Source organism: Brettanomyces bruxellensis, chromosome 8 (genome assembly GCF_011074885.1).
Source record: "Brettanomyces bruxellensis chromosome 8, complete sequence".
Classification (NCBI taxonomy): domain Eukaryota; kingdom Fungi; phylum Ascomycota; class Pichiomycetes; order Pichiales; family Pichiaceae; genus Brettanomyces; species Brettanomyces bruxellensis.
The window spans coordinates 2,764,525-2,776,053 of NC_054689.1; the positions used below are offsets into that span (position 1 = coordinate 2,764,525).

The 11,529-nt window shown below is 42.9% G+C and overlaps 4 protein-coding genes across 4 annotated transcripts; 2 read left to right on the forward strand and 2 right to left on the reverse strand.

Annotated features, from left to right (window-relative positions):
- Positions 1-1,288: 1,288 nt before the first annotated feature.
- Positions 1,289-2,269, reverse strand: BRETT_001407 (uncharacterized protein; the record flags this gene model as incomplete). Its single annotated transcript, XM_041279960.1, has 1 exon — positions 1,289-2,269. One exon carries the CDS (start codon positions 2,267-2,269, stop codon positions 1,289-1,291), a length of 981 nt encoding a protein of 326 aa, XP_041138174.1.
- A 608-nt stretch (positions 2,270-2,877) lies between these two features.
- Positions 2,878-4,146, forward strand: BRETT_001408 (uncharacterized protein; the record flags this gene model as incomplete). Its single annotated transcript, XM_041279961.1, has 1 exon — positions 2,878-4,146. One exon carries the CDS (start codon positions 2,878-2,880, stop codon positions 4,144-4,146), a length of 1,269 nt encoding a protein of 422 aa, XP_041138175.1.
- A 2,218-nt stretch (positions 4,147-6,364) lies between these two features.
- BRETT_001409 (uncharacterized protein) lies at positions 6,365-8,017 on the reverse strand (the record flags this gene model as incomplete). The annotated part of the gene is made up of 1 exon (XM_041279962.1): positions 6,365-8,017. One exon carries the CDS (start codon positions 8,015-8,017, stop codon positions 6,365-6,367), a length of 1,653 nt encoding a protein of 550 aa, XP_041138176.1.
- Positions 8,018-10,767: 2,750 nt separating this feature from the next.
- Positions 10,768-11,481, forward strand: BRETT_001410 (uncharacterized protein; the record flags this gene model as incomplete). Its single annotated transcript, XM_041279963.1, has 1 exon — positions 10,768-11,481. One exon carries the CDS (start codon positions 10,768-10,770, stop codon positions 11,479-11,481), a length of 714 nt encoding a protein of 237 aa, XP_041138177.1.
- Between the last annotated feature and the right edge of the window lie 48 nt (positions 11,482-11,529).

Sequence of the window (11,529 nt, forward strand, 5' to 3'; positions counted from 1 at the left end):
TATTAGATACTATGAAAGGTGACTGTATTAGATACTATGGTTGGTGACTGTATTAGATACTATGGTTGGTGACTGTATTAGATACTATGAAAGGTGACTGTATTAGATACTATGAAAGGTGAATGTATTAAATATGTGAAATATAAGGGTGACTGTATTAGATACTACGTAAGGTGAATGTATTAAATATGGAATATGAAAGGTGTATGTACTAAATAAGAAATATAGGGATGAATGTATCAAATATAGAATATTGCGTGGATGCAGGAAATACATGCATGATGCATATCATGTATCAATAAAATAAAGTATTGTGCGAAAGGATTCCGCACCTATAAGTAGTGTGAGATACATTACATGATGTATGTGTATGATAGTATACATTTTACGTCTATGCAAGTATTGTGTGATATACATTACATGGTATAGTCCAATAGTCTTAAAACACTCAATATACTAGTCATACCAGAAACTTCATAAAGTAATCGCTCACACTGAAACAATTAATTAAACATTACATATAGGTATTTATGGAGGTATTGTGAGATACAGTACATCACATATAGTATAGATTCGGCTTATGGAAGTATTGCACAAATACATTAGGCATATGGAAGCATTGTCTGAGACAGGTATACATTATGGTATAGATCGAAGTATTGTCTGAGACAGGTATACATTATGGTATAGATCGAAGTATTGTGCAAACACAACTCCGTGCTTTGGATATTGATGGCATATGTATTAAATACGTATGCATGCATTCCGCACATATATATACCTTTTCATACGTTTAGTGTTTGCATGTATTGTATGGTTCGCATCCATAAGTATGATCATATGATCATATTAACACCCCTGGTGATATGCTTAACAGCATTGATAATATGCAGTCTTGGTACGTAAAGTATGCAAATTCTTCATATCTACCGTGCGATATTATATTGTACCATTTATGGTGATGTATGGTAGCTTGTAAGTATAATGCTATGGGTGGTGGCATGCATGCTATTATACATGGTGGTCCACACTCGTTTTTCCCAAAGCTTGAAAAATTTGTGGCAGCATGATTCAAAGTTTCCAAAGCATAAAAATGAACTCGCTATCTTTAGCATCAACAATTTCACATTCTAATAATGTACACACACCAACTTATAATATCTCCCTGTCAACTCTCCCTATCATTATGCACTGTCAAATCAATACCTTCCTGCACACTCCTTAACTCTTCTGCTCACTGTCAGAATTCACTAGAATTTAAAGTGAGTAGTTCATACGTCATCAACTTCTAAGCAAATATCTTCATGTATCGCGTCTTTTCCGTCTTTAGAAAGCCCACAAACTCCTTATACTGGGAATTGAACCTCACCATACTGCTGAAAAAAGGCTCTAGTCTGATCATCCCGTCTATCACAACTACAAACTCCTTCTTTGGACCTTTCATCTTCCTTTGCTCATCCTGGACTAATCTACGCTCAGATGAGATTTGCTCAAGAATCAACTCTTTCAAAAGTGAAAGTGCAGAGGCAAAAGTGTCCGCGCTAAAGTGCAAATCTGGATCTTTCTCATTCAAATCAAGCTCATCCTCTTTCTGGTGGCCAGAAGTGTTTGATCCTGTCATTGCAATTTCAAAAACACCATTATTTTCTGCATTCGCAACTTCTGCAGTTTCCTCACCGTCTTCTCCAGATGAAATAAGAGACCGCACCGTGTCAAATACCTCCACCACTTTGTAGATTCGGCGCTTAATCTCAATCATCTGCTTTAGTTCTTCAACAGACGATTCCGTTTGTAAAAATGACTGGTCTCGGGCGAATTTCGTGGTTTTCTGCGTTGCAGAGGCCAAATCCATCTGTGCCGATATCAGCGAGCTCGTTAGATTATCCACATAATACTCCAATCTCGTAATTCCAGCCTCTGGACCACCTACCGTGCTTTCCTCACTATTTTTCACTTCATCACTCGAATTTCGCCGATACGATATTATCGAAGATGTATTTTCAAGCTCCCTCATCTTATCCTCAAACCGCCGCGTGAGCTCGTTTGTGTAATAGTCAAAATGTGTGAGTAACGAGGAGCATTTGGTCTGCAAACTTTGCAAAGATGCAACATTTGCAAAATGCAATGACTTGTCCTTCATACGGGTTTCCTCTTTGCGCAAACCAGACGAAAATATTGCATCCACGTAATCTGTGGGTGCGAAATCCTCGTCAAAGAACATCGAGAGCACCTCCTCTTCCTTTTTACCGCTTGAGTTTGGCTCTGTCATTAATGTTTCCGAATGAAAAGATGGAAAATGCTCAGAATATTGGGATGACGACTAGTTGTGTGAAAATGTGAGGTCCGGAAAAGAAACACCGAAAATAGTTATATTTCCCAGCACTAAACAGCAGTCTGAACTCTTTCAGGCCAAAAGTTTGACAAACAATGCCTGCTTTGAGGTAAAAGGTCATCTTTCGGGTGAAATTTGCCATGTGCTTGGCATCACAAAAACCATGCCCCCAGCCGTACCGGTGTAAGGATGTGCATATACAAATTATTTCATCCCTCGAGTTCGAGGCCACTACAGAGGTGTAACGTGATGCATAATAAAAAAAGGTAAAGAACCGAACAAAAAGAGGGAGCCAAATAAAAAAAAGGGTCATTGCAGAAATTGTAGACTGCGTAAGACAGGCAGAAAGTAAATTAGCGCCCCGGGGACAATAGGACAAAGGAAAATACCAAATCCAAGTATTTAAGCGCCTCAATTGCACATTGCAAGCAAATAACGTTCAGACGATTGAGAAAGGACAAATTCAGAGATACAATTAAGCGCCATAATCCTGTTGAGCGTACATATTAAACATTACATATTCAATTTCTAGTCTTTGGCGAAACATGAAATTTCACACTGTAGACATTCAGGCAGATTTCCTGGCCGTTATAAATGATGCACTAAACGGCAAGATAGACGAGGAGACAATTTGGGTGAGAGTGGACGGCCGCTCCCTGCGCATTGCGGTTAAATCCGGTGCGGGTAGCGCAGGCTACAGGTGCGTGGAGGACCCGGCAGTCACGTTTGCGCAGGTTTCCGCGCGCAGGTTCGAGTTGGCGCTGGCGCCGGGCGCTGAGCGGGTCGTTTTGCGGCCACCAAAAGCGTACCTGTTTGCGGATGCGGATGCGGGCGCCAGCATAAACTGCGTTGCGGTGAGCGCCGAGCATGCGGTTGCGGTCACGGGCGACAGTAATGGAACTTTATCTAGTTTCTCATTGGACCGCGATAGTGTGCGCTTGGCGCGCAGGTTGCGGCTGGCCGATGCGCACATGTCGGATGTGACGGCTGTTCTGATTTTCACAAGCGGGTCGGTGGCGCTCAGCGCAGGGCTCGATTACACGATCAAGATTTGGTCGCTCGCTGACGGTTCATGTCCGCGCACCATGCGCGGTGCGCAGAAAGGGCGCATCACGGCAGTGTCATTAGTGGGGGCGCGCGGGCGCAACTTTGTCAGCGCGTCGCTGGACGGCTCCGCTTGCATCTGGGAGTGCGGATCCGCTCGGTGCGCGCATACGTTCCGCCGCGTGCGCAAACCACGGGACCCAGTGCTAAGCTTGGCAGTGCAGGATTACCAGCCGGCAGCACCTGCGCCGGAAATTTCGCATTCGCCGGAGGATTCCGGACTATTCTTTGAGTGTGCCGGCAAGAGGCTCTTTTGCGGCCACGGGTCCGGCACGGTCACCGTGTGGGACTTGGGCAGGCGGGCATTTGCCGGGGAGGTGCAGGCCGCGGAGAGTGGTGAGGCAGACTCCCTGGGCGGGGTGAACGCGATTGCCGTCGCGGGCCGAGAAAGTATCGTGGTGGGGTTCGAAAAAAAGGCCGTGGTGAGGTGCTTTGACCTGGGGGCTTGCGGCGCGGGCGATAAAATATCTTCGCGACTAAGGTGGGAGGTGGCGATGGGCAATGCCGAGGGGGAGCAGGAAATCAAGAAACTTGAAATTTTAGGGGATACCGTGGTGTGCTTGAGCACGGATGAATTTGTAACATTGAATATTTCTGATGGAAGTGCAAATGAATATTTTGTGGGATACGATAGCGTGTTGAACGATTTCTCAATATCAGGGGGAAATATTTTTGCCTGTGGGAAGGAAGGATTACTTTTGGAGTACTGAGTTTTTTAAAATTGAATATGGGTTGGGATCTAGCATCATAAATGATCGAAAAATATATAAAATGATGGAGATTGTGAAGTGCAAGATAAGAAGTGAAGCAATATGAAGTAGCAAAATAATGAAAAATAAAATGATCGTGAATAATAAGCAAGATAATAAAAATAGGCAACACAGCAATAGAACATGTAGAATACAAGCTACAATGAAATCAGTGATGATTCAAGAAACGGAAAATACTAGAAATTTGAAATTAGAACTAGAGCTGTTAAAATACATTATAATCTGATAATGTGAATCTGATACGATTGACTACAGAGTTGAAATATTGGAAAAAGTCCTGATATAATTGTTGATATAATTGTTGATATAATGTTGATATAATTGTTGATATAATGTTGATATAATGTTGATATCATTGTTGATAATTGGTGATATAATTATTGATAGGATTACTGATACAACAGTGGAATAAACATACAAAATTAAGAAAATGTATGGGCATGGAATACACTTTTTTAAATAGAGTTCTTTAAATAAGATTAGCGCCAACAATCCCAAATATTGTAAAGACAACTATAGGCTAGACACAATAGTGATATGAGTATTAAAAAGGTAAAGCAGATAAAAATTGCAAAAACACGTAATTGAAATGAGCAGCGAAAAGGCATCATCAATAAAATTTAGGAATCATAAAAAAGGATTCCAAGTACTCAGCTGTGTTTCATAAGGATATGAAGATGGATTTTGTGACCATGATGTCTAAAGCAAGAGTTAACTAAGTGTGGATAAAAATAATTAATATGGGTAGATAATGCAGGATAAAGGGAAAAAATTCAAGGGACCGGAAAGGCATTTTTATTTTCATGCACCCTATTGCAGATAATAAGAACAATCAAACATGACACAGGGTCATCTACTACATAGATGATGGAAACAATACATGGGAGAAATTAAAGAATATGCAGGCGATATTAAACATGAAAAGCAATAAAATAATTTTTAGCGCGATTATGTTGAACAATAAGCCAAACATAAAGAGGAATTATTTAGATAAGTAGACAATACAGCCAAACACAATGTGAGATGAGACAGGAAAGACAATATAGATGTGAAGGGAGTGGGGAGGAACAAAGAAAGGGAACAACGGTTTTCTTTTGAATGATTACAGAAATAAAAATGAGGAGGGGTGTAAAGGAAACAAATGGCACTAAAAAGATTCAAGAGAGGAAGAAATCAAACGCAAAGAATTAAAAGGAGAGAAGTAGGCAATATATTAAAAGGAAGAAAGTTAACGAATAGACGCCGAGGAGAGTAAGAGAATACGGTGTAAGCGAGTAAAGAATAAGCGAGTAAAGAATAAGAGAATAAAGAGCAAGGGAATAAAGAGTAAGCAAATAAGAAGTAAGCAAATAAGAAGTAAGCAAATAAGAAGTAAGCAAATAAGAAGTAAGCAAATAAGAAGTAAGCAAATAAGAAGTAAGCAAATAAGAAGTAAGCAAATAAGAAGTAAGCAAATAAGAAGTAAGCAAATAAGAAGTAAGCAAATAAAAAGTAAGCAAATAAAAAGTAAAGAGAATAAAGAATCACCAAAATCAAGGCAAGTACAAATCATTTAATATCAAATAATACATTCAATTGTATTCATCAATTATTTAGACAAGCACATATCTAGTATAACAATAATAAAAGTGACAATATCATATCAATAACGAACGCAAGTTGGTATTTTAATATACAGATCAACTCTGGCAGAGCCACCCCAGAATAGGAAATTACGCATTCGCTAGGACGCGAGGAGGTGAGCAATGCGGAAAGTCATAGAGCAGGAAAGGAAGGTGTGCAAAGAAGGATAGGGAAAAGATAAAGATGAAGGATGAAAACAAACAAACAAATAGAGAGTAAGAACAAAAAGAGGGGAGAAAAACAAGAAAGATGGAAAGGCAAAAACGGTTAATTAATGAATGAACTAATTAACAAACTAATTAATTAATCATTAATCAATGAATGACAATCAAAATCAATGAGTTAACTACTTAATTAACCATTAATAAATCAAAATCAATCAAAATCAACAACCACAAATATTATCAACAATATCATCTACACCTGCCAATACGAGTGAAAGGCACAGGTAAACAACAAAGGGCAAAAGGAAGGCAAAGGGAGAGACGAAAAATTACGTCTCAGCAAAAGAGGAAAAAAATTTAATTTTTTCCCCCTAATTGCCCTTCTGGCCCATGTTGAGCGGAGGGAGCGAAATGTTGTTGATGGGAGGAAGAGGCACCTGGCTCTGCTGAGAAGCACTTTGTTGCAGTTGCTGGAAGTCATAGCTGTGCAAATAGCCCATATTCTGGGCCTGGCCGTTTCCCTGGTTGCCCTGCTGCAGGTCCTGGCCGTTTCCCTGGTTGCCGCCCTGGTTGCCATTCTGGTTTCCACCCTGCTGCTGCTGGCCATTGGAGTCAAGCTGCATGTACATCTGCTGGAGTGACTGTGGAGACGTGGCCTGCTGTTGCTGCTGCTGGCCCGACGAGTACCGCATGGCGTTCTGCGGCTGCCCGAAGAGGCCCTGGTAGCCCGCCTGGTCGTTCACGGCACTCTGCTGCATGTTCTGCGTCAAGCTAGGCGACTTCGACACGCTGGCCGACCCCGGCGAGTAGCTGAGCGAGTTCTGGCTCGTGTTCTGCCCGGCGCCCGCCTGCTGTGCCTGCTGAACCTGCTGGACCTGCTGGGCCTGCTGCACAGCCTGGTTGCCCTGGTGCGACACGGACCCGTTGCCCATTCCCGGGTAGAGGTCCTCGGCCTTGTAAAGTTGCTGCGACGCGTTGCCATGGTGATTTTGTTGCTGCGAGGCGGCTGCGGCAACTGCGGCCTGCTGCTGCGGAAGGAGCACGACCTGCTGCAATCCCATCATGCCCTGCTGGTAGTACATAGGTGCGCCTGCACCGGAGGCCGCCTGCTGCGGCGATCCCTGCGACACCTGCTGCGGCGACTGCAACCACTGGAACTGCTGCTGCGCCTGCTGCTGCGGGTTCTGCGCAGCGCCCTGGCCCAAGTCCGCGTAGAACTGGTTGCCACCCAATGCGAACGCGAACGGCTGCTGCGACGCGTACTGGCTGTACGAGATACCCGGCGCGATGCCCTGCGCGGGTCCCGCAGCGCCGGAATTGCCTGCGCCAGGTGCACCTGCCGGCATGCCACCCGCCAGCATCCCTGCGCCAGCCAGCGCGTTGTGCTTGCCCGTAAGCAAAAGCCCGTGCGGACCCGTTGGCGCACCCCGCTTCTTCGCATTCTTTAGCATCTTAAGCTGCATCTTTGCAAGGCAGTGCGGACATTTTTTCTTGCTGTTTCTCTTCGGAGTGTATTTGTAGTTTGGATACTTCTCCGCGTGCCTTTTTTTCTCCTCCTCCGCCTGCTTTACCCAGTATGCCTTCTCTTCCGGCGGTAAGTTCCTCCACCTGCGGCCCAACTCCTTCGAAACCTCCGGGTTTGTCCGGATTTTGCCGCCTTCTTCCAGTAATTCCTGGTGATGCTTCTGCCGGAACAAAATAAACGCGTTTCTTGGCCGGGGGATCCGATTAGGGTCCTTCTTCCGGCACGTGCACTTCATCAAGAGCCTTGCGTTCAAGTCTGGATCATCTGTAGGGCCAGAAACAAGCCTGCTTTTTCTCTTGCGGCCGACGCGACCGGCCTTTTTCTTCTGCGCGCCGCCCATCTGCGCGATGGCGCCGTTGTTTGGCGCTGCAGCGCCATTCTGCGCACCCAGCTGCGATGCCATGCCGCCCATCCCGGAGGCCGTGACGGGGATTGCCGCTATATACGGGTATTGGTTCATTGCCGATGATCCGGGTCCACTGTTGTTCAGGTTCATCATCCTTGTGTAATTTCCTTTTTGGTTCGCCCCAGTTTCCGCTTGCGTTTGCGTTTGCGTTTGCGTTTGCGCTTGCGCTTCCACTTTTTCGCTTCGAACTTTATTCGTGCTCGTCGTTTTTGCAAACGTAAACAATCAAAAGTGTCAACAGATAGAAAATGTGCGAGAGAGCAAAAAAAAAAAGTTTTTTTTTTTTTTTTTTCTGTGCTGCCTGCTATCCGCTTAAACTCTGTAAATGAAAAATAATAGACAATATGCCGAATACAATGTGCTCAACTCTACTGTCAATAAAAACTGATCAAAATCAACTGCAAAACTGTATCGATGCTCTCGAACTGATTGGATCGGTGAAGTTGAAGATGGGTTTAGCCTAGGATGATGTGTATAGTAATAGCAGAAAGTAAAAATGAAAAAAAAAAGATGAATGGAGTGAAACAAAACAAGAAGAGTGCTGAGAAAAATACAAATGAAGGACAGAAGAAGAAAATTTGTGAAAGGAGAAATATAAAGAGATAAATAGAATCGGCCAACTGAGATAATGGCGTAATTTTTCTCAAAACCTAAGAAAACAAAGCTAGGCTTTGGGTCGTGTCGAAAACCGTTGAATGAGAATGGCCAACCTAGACGCGGTTAAACAATGCCGAATAATGGGAGCCGTCCCGTCGGATATCTCGACACGTACAAAGCAGAAAATTGATGTTGGCAAAAAAAATTTTTTTGCATTCGAAAACTGACCAATTGCCATTCTTCTGGCTTTTCCTAATCCGGCTTGCCCGCGTCTAATCGAATGACAAACAAACAATTCACAATAAAAATATCACCACTTGTACAATATATTTTTCAAACGATTGGCCGATGTTGCCTTTATTCTAAGAAAAACGGAAGAAAAAAAAACGCCGAAAATAGTTCCGTTACTTTGTTTTCCTACTTGACTTCGTTATTATTTCTTAAGCCACATATATTATCTATCTATTCAGTTCTTTTCATGCTAAATATGTCATCACTTTGTATTATATTTTTCTCACTTCCCCTACATGCTTGTATGATAATACCCCTTATTCAAGGTACCAGACCCATTTCATCTTATTAACTTCTTCGATGCAACCTTGGCGCCAAGTTCGTACAATACTTTGCACCACAAATGACTGCCTCAAAAAACAAAGGCAAAAAAATTGCTTATTGACGCACATATCCATCTGGTTTCATTATTTGTTGGAGCGCTTTTCAATTTTTTATTACAATTCTTCTTGTTTCCTTCGGGAATTTGTTTGTGACTCGTACGGCAATACTAAGCAGTAGTCTGTATTGCAAACGCCATTCCAGGTATTATTCTTTTTTATCTCGGATTGTGTGCTTTAACTAAGGTCATATTAGCTTATCTATTGAATTGACGCATTCGATAAATCACGAATACTATAGCGAAAGAATCATCAGCGAAGAGAATTCGGCCTGGGTTACATTCCTGCTTTACGGTAAAAACTGCTTCTGTTAGATTAACCGACTATTCTACTTAAGTATGCTTTACAGCTTCCATTAGTGAAAGATACATTCATTTTATTTCTTTTTAGTCTCACATCTACTCTTCAGATGGACCCTGAATCCAGTTTCTTCTTTAACACTAAAAGATGCTCAATCACCAAATGCCGACAATACGCATTTTCATCACTGGAACCTGTGTCGATCCCAGATCTATTATCACTTCAACAATAACCTGCTTTTAATATATTTTTTTTTCTGATTACTGAATAAGCTGGATCTCCACGAGGGATATTCAATAATTTTTCATTGTTGCTTCTCCTCGCAAAATTCACTGGGTTTACGGATGTATCATGGTGAAAGTGTTAAAGAACGGAGAAATTAAAGGGCCGCGGGTTTAGGTATCGACACTATCGACGCGTCGCTCAACGTCTCTTCGGAGAACATTCCAACGCGGACCATAAAAGAGCGCGCGCAACGTCCTGTGATGATACACCTCGCACCTCTATCAAGACAATAGGAGAGCTATCACTAAAAGCGTGATGGGCACCAAAGCGAAGGGTCCCGCGGTATTCTTGCATTGTTTGTGGAGTTTATTTGGATTTACCAGGGCCGTGATATTTATACATGAACAAATCGGGAAATGAATATTGCTTGATTTAGCGAATCAATAATTTGGTACTGCCTGATTCAGGAGTGCGGCGGTTCAACCAAGAAATTTCAGCGTGTTCGCATTGTTCAAAGTAAAAAGTTTGTTTATTTGCAATGTTTTCATGATCGGCTGTATGAATTTCAGGTGGATGTTTTGGGCGACTAATCGGCAAGATGATCTTTGCAGTAAGCTTTTTCCATTCATTAGGTTTCGATTCCGATTTCATTTTCGTAGTCTTCTGACAAGCTTCTCTTTTTTTGGTTTTCGGTGTTTCCCTCCAGCTTTTCATTTTGACTTAATTTGACTTTTTTTCCCTAAGTCAACATAGCACATTTTCGTTTTCTCGTTTTCATACTTTCCTACACTTCTGCTCTATTCACTTCTTCTCAAAGATTTGATATATTCCACCAACTAACAACAAACTACCAACACACCGACCAACTAAAAGTCAGTTCCATTCATTCGAATACACCGACTTCTATTCATTCCTTTTTCAAACGTCTAACTGAGCTGGATACTATTTTTAACAACGCGCTTTTCCCGGTTGCACAAACTTAAAAAGTTACACATCACTATTAGTACTGCAAGACACTTCTAGTCAGCCTTTAAACAAACACGATACCAGATGTTATTCAACAAACTAGCCCTTCCTTTGGTTGCAGCTGCCCAACTTGCAGCTGCTGATGAAGATTCAACCAGTACCATCACCATGACGACCACCTTTACACTTTTGACACCTGAGCAGAGTTCTGCTCTTGTTGCCAGTGCCGCCAGTGCTGCATCTGTTGCTTCAGCTTCTTCAGAAGCTTCGGTTGCAAGTGCTGCAAGTGCAGCTAGTGCAGCCTCTGCTTTTTCCGTTGCAAGTGCAGCCTCTGTTGCCAGTGAAGCATCTGCAGCATCTGCAGCATCCGCTTATTCTGCAGCAAGTGCAGCTAGTGTTGCTAGTGCAGCATCCGCAGCCTCAGCTGCAACGGTGTCTCTTCAACAGGCAAGAGGTCTTTTGGCAGTTGCTTACGTCAGAAATTCGACTTCTGCATACTACGCTTCGACTAACTCGAGCACGCCTGCTGTTGAATCCTCCACGCACTATCTCAACACCACGAGCTCCCACTTCTACAACACCACATCCACATCTGTGCACAAGACCAAGTCATCCAAGATTTCGACAACCTCGGAATTCTCGGAGAGCTCATCTTCATCATCATCATCTTCTCTCACCATTCCAGAGACAACATCCTCATCACAGTCCTCGTCGAGTTCTGCAGCTGCTGCATACGCTGCTGCATTAAACGGTGCGGGTCTTGGTGCTGCAGGTCTTGTTTTGGCCGCCATCCTATAATCGGCTCGAAAAGTTTCCTTGCAGGTAACAACTTGTGCCAAGTTATTT